The sequence below is a fragment of the Oppia nitens genome, unplaced genomic scaffold (genome assembly GCF_028296485.1).
Source record: "Oppia nitens isolate AA-2021 unplaced genomic scaffold, nextdenovo-longstitch-racon4-pilon3 scaffold6_pilon_pilon_pilon, whole genome shotgun sequence".
NCBI lineage: Eukaryota > Metazoa > Arthropoda > Arachnida > Sarcoptiformes > Oppiidae > Oppia > Oppia nitens.
Window position 1 is genome coordinate 4,969,226 of NW_026533250.1, and position 12,770 is coordinate 4,981,995.

A 12,770-nucleotide genomic window follows, 5' to 3' on the forward strand; every position below is an offset into this window, starting at 1 on the left:
TCGGACCGATAAAAGTAAAGACATCGACCAAACCATCGACATCTCAGACAAAATGATTTATTGTTTTACATATTTATATTATTGTTTGAGTTGACTCTCATTGAAGAATATTTTGTTAAATGTTTTTTTTAAAAAAAAAGTCAACTCTCTATTCAAATATATTTAATTTAATATTTTGTTTATTTTCTATTATTAAATTTATTGATCGATTGATTTATATTTTTGTATATTTTGTATAATACAATATAATAATAATAAAAAAACATTGAATACAAAAATACAAAATAAATAATTTTCTAACATTGATTTATCACTACTATTATTATTGACTAATTTTACAGATATGACTACTATTACTATCCATTACTGCTATTATGACTAAGTTTGCTATAGTAGTCATCATCGCTGTCATCATTGCTGCCGACATAACTGTTGTCTGTGATAACAACGGCCGGATCCGACGATATAGTCTTAATGCTGAGACCCGAATCATCAGAAGGACTTCGGGACGGGCGCTGACCGCCACTCGAACTGATGTTACTTTTAATGGACAACGAATTGTTTAGCGAATGGCTTACATAGAGTCCGACGCCGATCAGCGGTATGGTCACCAAAATGACAATCATCAGCAATAGTATGACAAAGACAAACATCCAGGAGTTTTGATCGTAATCTGTGGCCATACAGTCGTCGTCTATACGAAACAGTTGTCTCAGATTGAGTGCCGTTCGTACCACTCGTGACCGATTGGCGTCGTATCGATAGACAAACGATAGGCTTCTGTCCAGTGGCTTATCATTCATATCGCCGATCATATAAACGGTAGAATTCATTAGAAACAGTCCGCGAATGACCAGTCCTTTAGAATTCAACGGTTTATTTGCCGACAACAACGCTTCGGTCCAGTTGGCCATACCTTTGACAAGATCCACAGTGTATAGCACTGGCCTATTGTCGTTGTCGTCGCCATTGGCGCCGTTCACCACAAACAACAATTCGTAGCGTTTGGCTAAGTAAAGCACCGGCCGATAGCGTTGTCGACTAAATCCCGGTGGCCATAACGGTCCGGTTAGGTCAGTGCCGTTGGGTTTCATTTTCCACGGCATATCTTCAGCACTGTTGATGACTGTCTTTGCTATATTACCCATTGAGTCATTGATCCGATAGAACTGATATCTGTATGATTGGGTTTGGCTATTTTAGTACAGTTCCCACATAATGTTACGTAGCTTTTGTACGTTCAGACACTGGTCATCGCAATCAGAGTTCGGTGACCGATCAGGAAAGTCGGGCCACACTTGAAATGTCGACCATTTGTCAAACGTTTCCAACGGTAACTCTCTGCCCAGTGTTTCGGTGTACGAGTTGTAAAGCCATTTATATCGGGTACCGATCAGTTTGACAAAGTTTTCAATACGATTGGCCACTCTTTTGATGTCCGAATTGAATGCCGACTCCAAGTGATTGGTTGTACAAAATTCGGGTAAACAGTTGGCCAACTGATTGATTGATATCATTATCATTAAAAGTAATATCATTATAACTGTCATTATATTTGATAAAAACAAACAAAAATGTTTATCAATTTATTAAAGGAGTTAATAATTGCTTTGAATATTTAAAATTATTATATTCAATGAAATCTTATTATAAAATAGCAATTATTTAAGCGCAAGCTATTATATAATGCATTACATTATTTTAATTACTAATTTAAAAGTTTATTATTATTTATTGCAATTAAATTAATTATAGATCAATGAAGACAATAAGTGTATCTATGATAATCATATGTGTGCTAATGTTGTTGTCATTGTCATCACTGTCTGCCAATCAGGACAATCGTCAACAACAACAACACTATCACCGTTTGTATCGGCGATTGTCATTATTTGAAATTAATTGTAAACAAACCGGTGATGATATGACCAAATGTTTTCGTCATCGATGGCGAATACGCGATATATTGCCATCAATTGATGACACCTATTTCAATCAACAACAACAACGTTGGTGTTGTTATCTATTGGAGATCAAGTGTGCGGCCAATAATTGGGTAAGTAGTGATAGTAGTAGTGATAGTAGTAGTGATAGTAGTAGTGATAGTAGTAGTAGTAGTAGTAGTAGTAGTAGTAGTAGTAGTGTTGATAAGTAATTGTTTTTTTTGCTAAAAAAAGCTAACCCTTTGTACAAACACTACAAGAGGTAGTAAAGAGTTAGAAAGTCTACTGAAAAACTGTACCGACAATGGATTTGCACCCAATGTCGACAATTGTTTGCCACTGATGCCCAATATGACCATCGATGGTGTCTGCAATGGCTATGGACACTGTTTTGATTATCGTTTTGCCGTAGATAGTTATGGCCTCCGATCCCGATCTCCAGCACTTTATCATCCATTGATTACATCCTTTATCATCGCCGGTGCAGTCATTACAGTGTTTTTTTGTGATGTTGTCTGAATGACTGTCAGACACTGACTATAAAATACAACAAACAATATACTAAATAATTATTATATACTATTGTTTTAGTTATTGTAATAATTATTATTTGAACAAAAATATTTTATTTGATTTTTATATGTAATTTACAGTTAAATTATTTTTATTAATAAATCATTTAATTATTATTATTATTATATAGATAAATTAATAATACTGTATAATAAATACTGTAATCACTATAATAAATGAAATGTTATTTATTATATTTTATATATAATTATATAATTTGTTATTTTTTATTTGATATTATTATTATAATATATCACTTTCCAAATGATCTTTACATTTATTATATTATGTGTATAAAAAAAATATATTTAAATATTATATATTTATTTATATTTTATTTTTTCTACATAATAAATAAATAAATGAAATATCATTATATAAATTTCATTTAAAACATATTCAAACCAATATTAATGATTATTATATTACAGTATACTGTCTATTAAAATAAAATATAATTGTATTAACACATGATATACAGATATTCAGTGATATAATTAAAAGCAATTATTTGTTTGTTGTGTTATTTGTATTATATTTCCGTTAATCCGTAATAACTCTATAATTATTGTTTTTTCAGAGAGTCTTAAACAGCGTCGGCGATGATAGAGGCGGCGATGCTATTAATTACAATTATCTGGTCAACAATAAATTTGATTAAAAAGTGACCAATGTCAATGTTGTAGATAATTTTAAACTGAATAAAATTGTAATTGGTCATTTTTAAATTAATCGTATGATTTCGCCAGATAATTTATATTCGACTGTTTAAAAAATTTATAAATGATAGTCGACTGCAATTATCTGGCCAATCATATAATTAATTAAAAAATGACCAATTACAATTTTAATTCAGTTTAAAATTATCTACAACATTGCCATTGGTTAGTTTTTTATCAAATTTATTGTTGACCTGATAATTGTAATTAAAAGCATCGCCGCCGCTGTTTAAGACTCTATTGTTTTTTCACTCAACAAATAATCATCAGTTGTTTTTAATAACCAAACGATTGTTAAGGCGTCGTTCACATATTACGTTCGCACTTTTTAAGAAATCTAGACCCCCTCCTTCCCCTATGTTCGCAATTGTTCGCATGTAATCATTTTAAAAAATTACGTTCGCATTTCCCTAACCGCTACCCCCCCTCACCCACAAGAAATAAAATATCTAAATGCGAACGTTCTTAAAGTCTCTACCCCTCCCCTCCCCCTCGTTCGCAAAAGTTCGCTTTGGCTACCCCCCTCCCCTCAAGTGCGAACGTAATATGTGAACCACGCCTAACTATTTCAATAACTATTTGACATTTTTGGTAATTATAATTACAACTATTGAGAGATTTTCTATTTTAAAAAATATTTTAAGTGAAAAAAATCATGATTTAAAGAAAATAATTTGAAATATTATTTATTTATTTTTTTATCATCCAATCTAATAAAAATCATTGTATTTATTTGTACATATTTTTTAAAAAATAAATAAATAACTATTTAAATAAATATTTGGCGATTTTAAGAAATTATTATAACAATTATTTGAATACAGTTTTAAATAATTATTAATCAATACATTAGTAAATAGTTATTACAGAATATTCTATACAATATGTTGAGAGAGTATTAACTAAAATCAAACAATAATTATAAGAAATAAAAAAAACTAATATACTATTCATTATAAATGTCAGCTTTTTTTGTTGGCCAGTCTGTAGGTCTGTAGTGTCGATGAAACACCAGTTTTTCTCTTATTTTTTACTTTTCTCATAGACGACGAACTGGTCGATCCTAATCTCATCGACGATCTACTAAAAGAACTATGCATTTCATCTAAATATATATATATTTTTTTTAGAAAAAAAAGTTGTATTAATATTTGTATGTTTAAAATGTTTTTGTTGTTATAGTTGTATTATAGACCCATACCTTGCCTTTCAGGACTGGGTTTAAAACACAAGACTATTCCAATGATTAGTAACATTAATATAACTGATGTGACAATCAGTATGAGAATAGTAATTAAAAATGACTGGGTTTTTGGTGGTGGACTCGATGTTAGTGTCGATGTTGGTGTCGATGTTGGTCTCGATGTCGGAGTTTTTGAACAGTCAATCAATGTTTTCAAATGTTTCCGCATACACTGACAAACATGCATACAATATATATATATATATATATATAATGGTTAAAAAAAATACCAACAATTATACTGTATATATATATAATATATATAACATACAGCCTTCATGTTGAACGGCATTCCAACATAACAATATTTGATAGTACTGTTGATATTCATAAAGACAATGGATCCCTGGCCATCAGTTGTAGTAGTATAACCAAAAACATGACCATTATCGTAATCATTTTGACTAAACTGACTAATAATTGTCATTATTTCTGTCGCATTATTAACATATGCTTCGTTTCTTCCTCTAATAATTTTCTTTGGTATTGTATCTGTTTTGTTGATATCCATAAACGGTTTGTCAGGATTATCAAAATTATAGGTTTTAGTCAAACCTTTGTACCAAAACGTTACGTAACGGCGTTCACTTTGAGATGGTATTGGCATCCAAGCAAATGTTGGCCTAAATTCATTAACAAACTCTATGGTTGTCGTGTCGTTGGCCGCGTGTTTGACATTCAGCGTATCGGCAGAAATGTAAGCCCAGTCAATGGTTTTCATGTCTTTCTAATAGGATTGTCATGTAATTAATAATTTTTATATAAAATTAATTGATTGCTATTATTAGTGTGCAATATATTGTGAAAATTCACGTTATTTACCTATCAGAGGAAGTCGAGTTAGGACATTCACTCTAGTTTTATATAAGAATTATAGCGAGAAGGCTATGTAACGAGTAGGTTACAGAGCGAGAAGGCTATTTAATTCAAAGGTTATTAATCCATAGGTTATATCATATATATAGGGTTAGTTTACATGGACTTTAAGTAGGAGTAGATTTATTTTAGTGGGATTGTATAAGTTATTAGCAAATTATACTATTGGCTAATTTAATATGTTAAACCACGCATGTGTTTAGATGTTTCTCTTGATCTGAGTTGAGTTGAATTTTGGAGAGAGAGAAGAGAGTTGTGATCTGGCCTTCGAAGTGGAGAGACGTATATTTACCTGTATCCCTCATAAAATTAGTATAATAAATAAAGGTAAAGGTTTTAATTGAACTTTGAGGTGTAAGTTATTGAAGGGACCGGGCCCTGCGCCCGCGTCCCTTCCGAGGTAAGCGGGCAGAGATATTTGGGAGTAAGTATAATTAAAGGTTGATATAAAAGTATAGCGTTGGTGTAATCAACGGCGGAACAGTGGATCTAATCGTTGGAGTTCGTCTTGGAAATCTTGTCACATAATAGTCAAAGGTAAAGATAATAAAGTTGTGTCATGTATTGTGGTGATCTGAGCAACGAATAGAGATACTGTTGAGGGTATCGTCACGTGAGGTGTCGATCCGTGTAGTGACAGTGTAACCTTACCGTTGGGGATGGTGGTCAAAGGGGAGAAACGTGTCGAAAGTAACATGAAAACAGTCCTACAAATGATTACCGCACGAAAGTTGCTACAATATTTACACCCACCCGCAGAGCACCTACACGACAATGTCGAACATTGACACCAGGAATATCGTTGGCCTTAAACCATGAACACCACACCATAGAGTACTTCTGACCGGACAACCAGTCGGAAACACCGGTACTGTTGCTGTCGATGGTTACTGTCTTGTTGTGGAGACTGTCGTAGTATTTAAGTGTCCAAAATGTGTCGCCGATAAAAAATATCTTGTGATAGTATATGTCATGATATTGATATAAACGCAACGAGAAATCAATTTTGCGGTCATTATTCACAAATTCAATACAAAAATCTTTGGTCACGGCTTCCGATTCAATGGTCAACACAACAACAATAACTACTTCTACTACTAACACAATACTATAGCTAATCATAGATTTATAAGACATTTAATTGTAAAAACAACTGTCAACTTATCCAATAAATTTGAATATTGCAATTTTAATTGATAAATAATTGACATCAATTATTGCTAACAGTATTTATTGTAATTTAAATTTTTTAAGGAAATAATGTCATTAATATTGGATTCAATAGATTCAAAAAATTAATATTGATTATTGTTAATAATTGATATTAATATTCTCGCGATTTATTATGTGGTTAAAGTTTATAACAGTGTATATACAGTATATATGAGGCCAGGTATGTTATAATAGTTTTTTAAGTAGATTTTTTTTGTGTTTCCGCACTTTTATATTTTTAATATATATAATGTTTTTTTTGTTGTTTAAAATAACGACTTTTAGCTTATGAGACCAAAAGTCAATTTAGCCATAAATTTTTATTTAAAAAAAATCTATACCACTATAACCACAAAGTGATTAAAAAAGAAAACTATTAATTAGTTATTAATTAAAATTATTGCATTATTATTATTGCATTATTATTATTACATTATTATTATATGTATGTTATTTAATGCATTTGATTGAATGCAATACAACAATTTATAGTATTTATAAAGTACAGTATTATATATATATATATATATATATTCTACAATTAAGACAAATTTAGTTTTAACGGTCAAATAGATACTAATAAATTGTCGTTTTGTTATTTATTTAAAAAAAAAAAATCTGTTTATATTAAATAGTTTTTCATTGCAATTGATTTGATATCTTCAACTATAAATGTCATCAATCAACTGATTGGTAACAAAATATATATTATTTAAACTTTGAATAAATAATGTGTAAATTTCTAGGATTAACAGCAACAGTGATGTTAATGTTGTCGACCATTGCATCGGTGATCCTCTTTGTCGAGTCCAATGATTTTTGCGAACAATATGTCAGAAATGACAATAAAATTGATTTTGGATTTCGTTTTATTGACAAAACAATCCAAGATTTAGATTATGAATATTTGAAATACTTTTTCATTGGTAATCACTTTTGGAAATTGAATTACAATGACGTCAACAAAAGTAAATTTATAACGAAAGTATCGGTCAGTCTGACTGGTTGTCCGGTGAGAAATACTCGATGGTCTGGTGTGTCTACTATAATGCTTCAAAATTTCCTACATTTCCCGTCATAGAAGTAGATCACTGTCGTACCGGTGCTCTTAAGGTAACATTTTTTTTTCTTTTTCTATTTATCTATACATTCAATAATTTTTATGTATATATATTAATATATATATTACTTGATTTTTGTTTCTATGTATGAAAACCACAATTAGAAAGACCTGAAAACAATTGATTGGGCGGTTCTGATGCCTAACACATTGGATGTCAATCAAACACTCAACACAACGACCATAACATTTGGTGCCGACTTTGAGCCATTACTGGTGTGGGTATCGTTTCCGTTTCAGTTTAAATATCGTATCGTCACCTTTATGTCGACCAGTGGTCAGACAAAAGTGTTTAACTTTTGGGATTCAAACAAACTAAATGAAGATCTTCCCAATGAATTAAAAAGTGATCACCGATTTATTATTGAGGCAAAACAGGAGCAAAAAATCAATAGTCAATACCCTATTATGGCAATAGTGGCACAGTATAGCAATAATGATTGTTCTAACTCATGTGCAACTAATATAAATGGCCAGGGATCTATAGTGTTTATGAATGCCAACAACAATAGTATCAAATACTGTTATGTGGGAAATCCATACAATGATATGGCCGTATGTTTTTGTATTTTTTTTAATTATTAGCAACAATATCTACTAATATATGAATTAATAAATTTAGTAATAAATTTTTATTTAGTGTACACCAGAAAATCTAAAGACACTGATAGACTGTTCCCATATAACAACAACAACAGCCATACATACAACAGCCGGCACACAAACTAATGGCCCAATTAATTGGTTTAAATGGTTGAAAACTATATTATACAGTATATTGTGGTAATTGTAATCCTATTGATACTCAACTGTTTGATGATATACTTGATATACAATCAATGGTTACAACGATACAGAAAACAATTCAATAATTAAATTTAAAGTTTTAATTTATTATTATTATATATTTGATTTAGATTTATGTTTTTCATTTTGTATTTTGTAAATATATTATATATCAAACATTTCTTTATTAAAATAAAAATTTCTATACCAGTTTAATTTTAACTATACTTTAACTGTATTTTAGTTGATAAATAAGTTGACATCAATTATTGCTAACAGTATATAATTTAGATAATTCAAATTTTTGATGAAATAAACTTTTAAAGTCATGTAAGTTGTTAATTGAATCCAATAATAATATAAAAAAAATTAAACTATATATTTAAATCACATACACATATTTTACTGACAATTACTGTATCATATTAATTAAACTATGTTACTTAGCTCACTGTTTACCATCAATACCTACCCTCCCGCACAAACCATAAGTTATGTCATCAGATATATCAGTATGATTTTATTTTTTTTTGTAACTATAATAAAAATTATATAATCATAAATTAATACTGTCTTAATACTACGAGATTTTATTTTAATTGTTATAAATTTAACTTTTATTACATATAGTTTATTAATTACTGTTTTATTAAATCAATTTCATTATTCAATTTTATTGGATAAGTTGACAGTTGTTTTTACAATTAAATGTCTTATAAATCTATGATTAGCTGTAGTTTAGTGATAGTAGTAGAAGTAGTTGTTATTGTATTTATCATTGAATCGGAAGCCGTGACCAAAGATTTTTGTATTGAATTTGTGAATAATGACCGCAAAATTGATTTCTCTTTGCGTTTATATCAATATCATGACATACACTATCACAAGATATTTTTTATCGGCGACACATTTTGGACACTTAAATACTACGACAGCGTCGACAACAAAACAGTTATCATCGACAGCAACAGTAGCGGCGCTTCCGACTGGTTGTCCGGTCAGAAGTACTCTATGGTGTGGTGTTCATGGTTTAAGGCCAACGATATTCCTGGTGTCAATGTTCGACATTGTCATGTAGGTGCTCTGCGGGTGGGTGTAAATATTTTGCACACTAATAATAGCAATCAATTAATCAGTTAATTTTATATATAAATTGTTAATTACATGAAAATCCCATTAGAAAGACATGAAAACCATTGACTGGGCGTACATTTCTGCCGATACGCTGAATGTTAAACACGCGGTCAACGACACGACAACCATAGAGTTTGGTAAGGAATTTAGGCCAACATTTGCTTGGATGCCAATACCATATCAAAGTGACAATCGTTACGTAACGTTTTGGTACAAAGGTTTGACTAAAACCTATAATTTTGATAAACACGACAAACCGTTTATGGATATCACCGAAACAGATACAATACCAAAAGAAATTATTAGAGGATTAAGCGAATCATATGTTAATAAGGCGACAGAAATAATGACAATTATTGGTCAGTTTAGTGAATATGATTACGTGAAACATTATTATACTGGAACTGAGGGCCAGGGATCCATTGTCTTTATGAATATCAACAGTACTATCAAATATTGTTATGTTGGACTGCCGTTCAACAATACAGCTGTATGTTATATATATACAGTATAATTGTTGGTATTTTTTTAATAATTATATATATTGTATGCATGTTTGTCAGTGTCTACCGAAACATTTGAAAACATTGATTGACTGTTCAAAAACTCCGACATCGACACCAACATCGACTCCACCACCAAAAACCCAGTCATATTTGATTACTCTGCTTATACTGATTGTCACATCAGTTATACTAATGTCACTAATCATTGGAATAGTCTTGTGTTTTAATGCCAGTTCTGGAAGGGAAGGTATGGATGAATAATAACAAATAAAATACAAAAACATTTCAAACATACAGATATTAATACAATTTTTTCAAAAATATATATATTTAGATGAAATGCATAATGTTTTTAGTAGATCGTCGGTGAGATTAGGATCGACCAGTCCGTCATCTATGAGTAAAGTAAACAAAAAGAGAAAAACTGGTGTTTCATAGACACATACCTACAGACAGGACAACAACAATAAAACTGACATTTATATTGAATAATATATTAGTTTCTCTCTCTCTCTTTCTTTCTTATAATTATTGATTTTTATTAGTTAATACTCTCTCAATATATTGTATAGAAAATTCTGTAATAATTTATCTTTTTTTTTTGTTTGTTTGTTTGGTGTCAACTCTGATATTTGTTTATCTTTATTATCATTATCTTTATTATAGTTATTATAAGATTTATTATACAGTAATATAATATATAATAATTAAATGATTTATTAATAAATAAATTGACTGTAAATTCTATATAAAAATCATATCAAAAGATAATAATTAATGAATATATTTTGCACAAAAAAATATTATAATAACTAAAACAATAGTTTAATATATGATTAGTTGTATTTTATAGTCAGACAGACAAACAACATCACAGAAAACACTGGCGATTACAGTACCGGTGGTGATAAAGGATGAAATCAATGGATGATAAAGTGCTGGAGATCGGGATCGGTGGTCATCACTACCTATGGGTCTAACAAAACAGATGTCCAGACAAAACAGAATCAGAACATTGTCCATAGCCATTGCAGACTTGGATGCAGACATCGATGGTCATATTGGGCATCAGTGGCAAACAATTGTCGACATTGGGTGCAAATCCATTGTCGGTACAGTTTTTCAGTAGACTTTCTAACTCTTCACTACTCACTACGCATACACTGACAAACATGCATACAATATATATATATATATATATAATGGTTAAAAAAAATACCAACAATTATACTGTATATATATATAATATATATAACATACAGCCTTCATGTTGAACGGCATTCCAACATAACAATATTTGATAGTACTGTTGATATTCATAAAGACAATGGATCCCTGGCCATCAGTTGTAGTAGTATAACCAAAAACATGACCATTATCGTAATCATTTTGACTAAACTGACTAATAATTGTCATTATTTCTGTCGCATTATTAACATATGCTTCGTTTCTTCCTCTAATAATTTTCTTTGGTATTGTATCTGTTTTGTTGATATCCATAAACGGTTTGTCAGGATTATCAAAATTATAGGTTTTAGTCAAACCTTTGTACCAAAACGTTACGTAACGGCGTTCACTTTGAGATGGTATTGGCATCCAAGCAAATGTTGGCCTAAATTCATTAACAAACTCTATGGTTGTCGTGTCGTTGGCCGCGTGTTTGACATTCAGCGTATCGGCAGAAATGTAAGCCCAGTCAATGGTTTTCATGTCTTTCTAATAGGATTGTCATGTAATTAATAATTTTTATATAAAATTAATTGATTGCTATTATTAGTGTGCAATATATTGTGAAAATTCACGTTATTTACCTATCAGAGGAAGTCGAGTTAGGACATTCACTCTAGTTTTATATAAGAATTATAGCGAGAAGGCTATGTAACGAGTAGGTTACAGAGCGAGAAGGCTATTTAATTCAAAGGTTATTAATCCATAGGTTATATCATATATATAGGGTTAGTTTACATGGACTTTAAGTAGGAGTAGATTTATTTTAGTGGGATTGTATAAGTTATTAGCAAATTATACTATTGGCTAATTTAATATGTTAAACCACGCATGTGTTTAGATGTTTCTCTTGATCTGAGTTGAGTTGAATTTTGGAGAGAGAGAAGAGAGTTGTGATCTGGCCTTCGAAGTGGAGAGACGTATATTTACCTGTATCCCTCATAAAATTAGTATAATAAATAAAGGTAAAGGTTTTAATTGAACTTTGAGGTGTAAGTTATTGAAGGGACCGGGCCCTGCGCCCGCGTCCCTTCCGAGGTAAGCGGGCAGAGATATTTGGGAGTAAGTATAATTAAAGGTTGATATAAAAGTATAGCGTTGGTGTAATCAACGGCGGAACAGTGGATCTAATCGTTGGAGTTCGTCTTGGAAATCTTGTCACATAATAGTCAAAGGTAAAGATAATAAAGTTGTGTCATGTATTGTGGTGATCTGAGTAACGAATAGAGATACTGTTGAGGGTATCGTCACGTGAGGTGTCGATCCGTGTAGTGACAGTGTAACCTTACCGTTGGGGATGGTGGTCAAAGGGGAGAAACGTGTCGAAAGTAACATGAAAACAGTCCTACAAATGATTACCGCACGAAAGTTGCTACAATATTTACACCCACCCGCAGAGCACCTACACGACAATGTCGAACATTGACACCA

At 30.9% G+C, this 12,770-nt stretch overlaps 4 protein-coding genes across 4 annotated transcripts; all 4 read left to right on the plus strand.

Moving 5' to 3' along the window:
• Positions 1 to 1,801: 1,801 nt before the first annotated feature.
• Positions 1,802 to 2,490, plus strand: LOC128962561 (uncharacterized). Its single transcript, XM_054308945.1, has 2 exons — positions 1,802 to 2,056; positions 2,178 to 2,490. The coding sequence occupies exons 1-2, from the start codon at positions 1,802 to 1,804 to the stop codon at positions 2,460 to 2,462; spliced, it is 540 nt and encodes a 179-aa protein (XP_054164920.1). The 3' UTR covers positions 2,463 to 2,490.
• Positions 2,491 to 7,460: 4,970 nt separating this feature from the next.
• LOC128962773 (uncharacterized) lies at positions 7,461 to 8,473 on the plus strand. Its single transcript, XM_054309175.1, has 3 exons — positions 7,461 to 7,679; positions 7,792 to 8,241; positions 8,327 to 8,473. Exons 1-3 carry the CDS (start codon positions 7,593 to 7,595, stop codon positions 8,471 to 8,473), a joined length of 684 nt encoding a protein of 227 aa, XP_054165150.1. The 5' UTR covers positions 7,461 to 7,592.
• A 718-nt stretch (positions 8,474 to 9,191) lies between these two features.
• LOC128962774 (uncharacterized) lies at positions 9,192 to 9,953 on the plus strand. The gene is made up of 3 exons (XM_054309176.1): positions 9,192 to 9,561; positions 9,653 to 9,864; positions 9,941 to 9,953. Exons 1-3 carry the CDS (start codon positions 9,196 to 9,198, stop codon positions 9,951 to 9,953), a joined length of 591 nt encoding a protein of 196 aa, XP_054165151.1. The 5' UTR covers positions 9,192 to 9,195.
• On the plus strand, positions 9,874 to 10,565 carry LOC128962524 (uncharacterized). The gene is made up of 3 exons (XM_054308899.1): positions 9,874 to 10,096; positions 10,170 to 10,359; positions 10,447 to 10,565. Exons 1-3 carry the CDS (start codon positions 9,953 to 9,955, stop codon positions 10,548 to 10,550), a joined length of 438 nt encoding a protein of 145 aa, XP_054164874.1. The 5' UTR covers positions 9,874 to 9,952; the 3' UTR covers positions 10,551 to 10,565.
• The last annotated feature ends 2,205 nt before the right edge of the window (positions 10,566 to 12,770 follow it).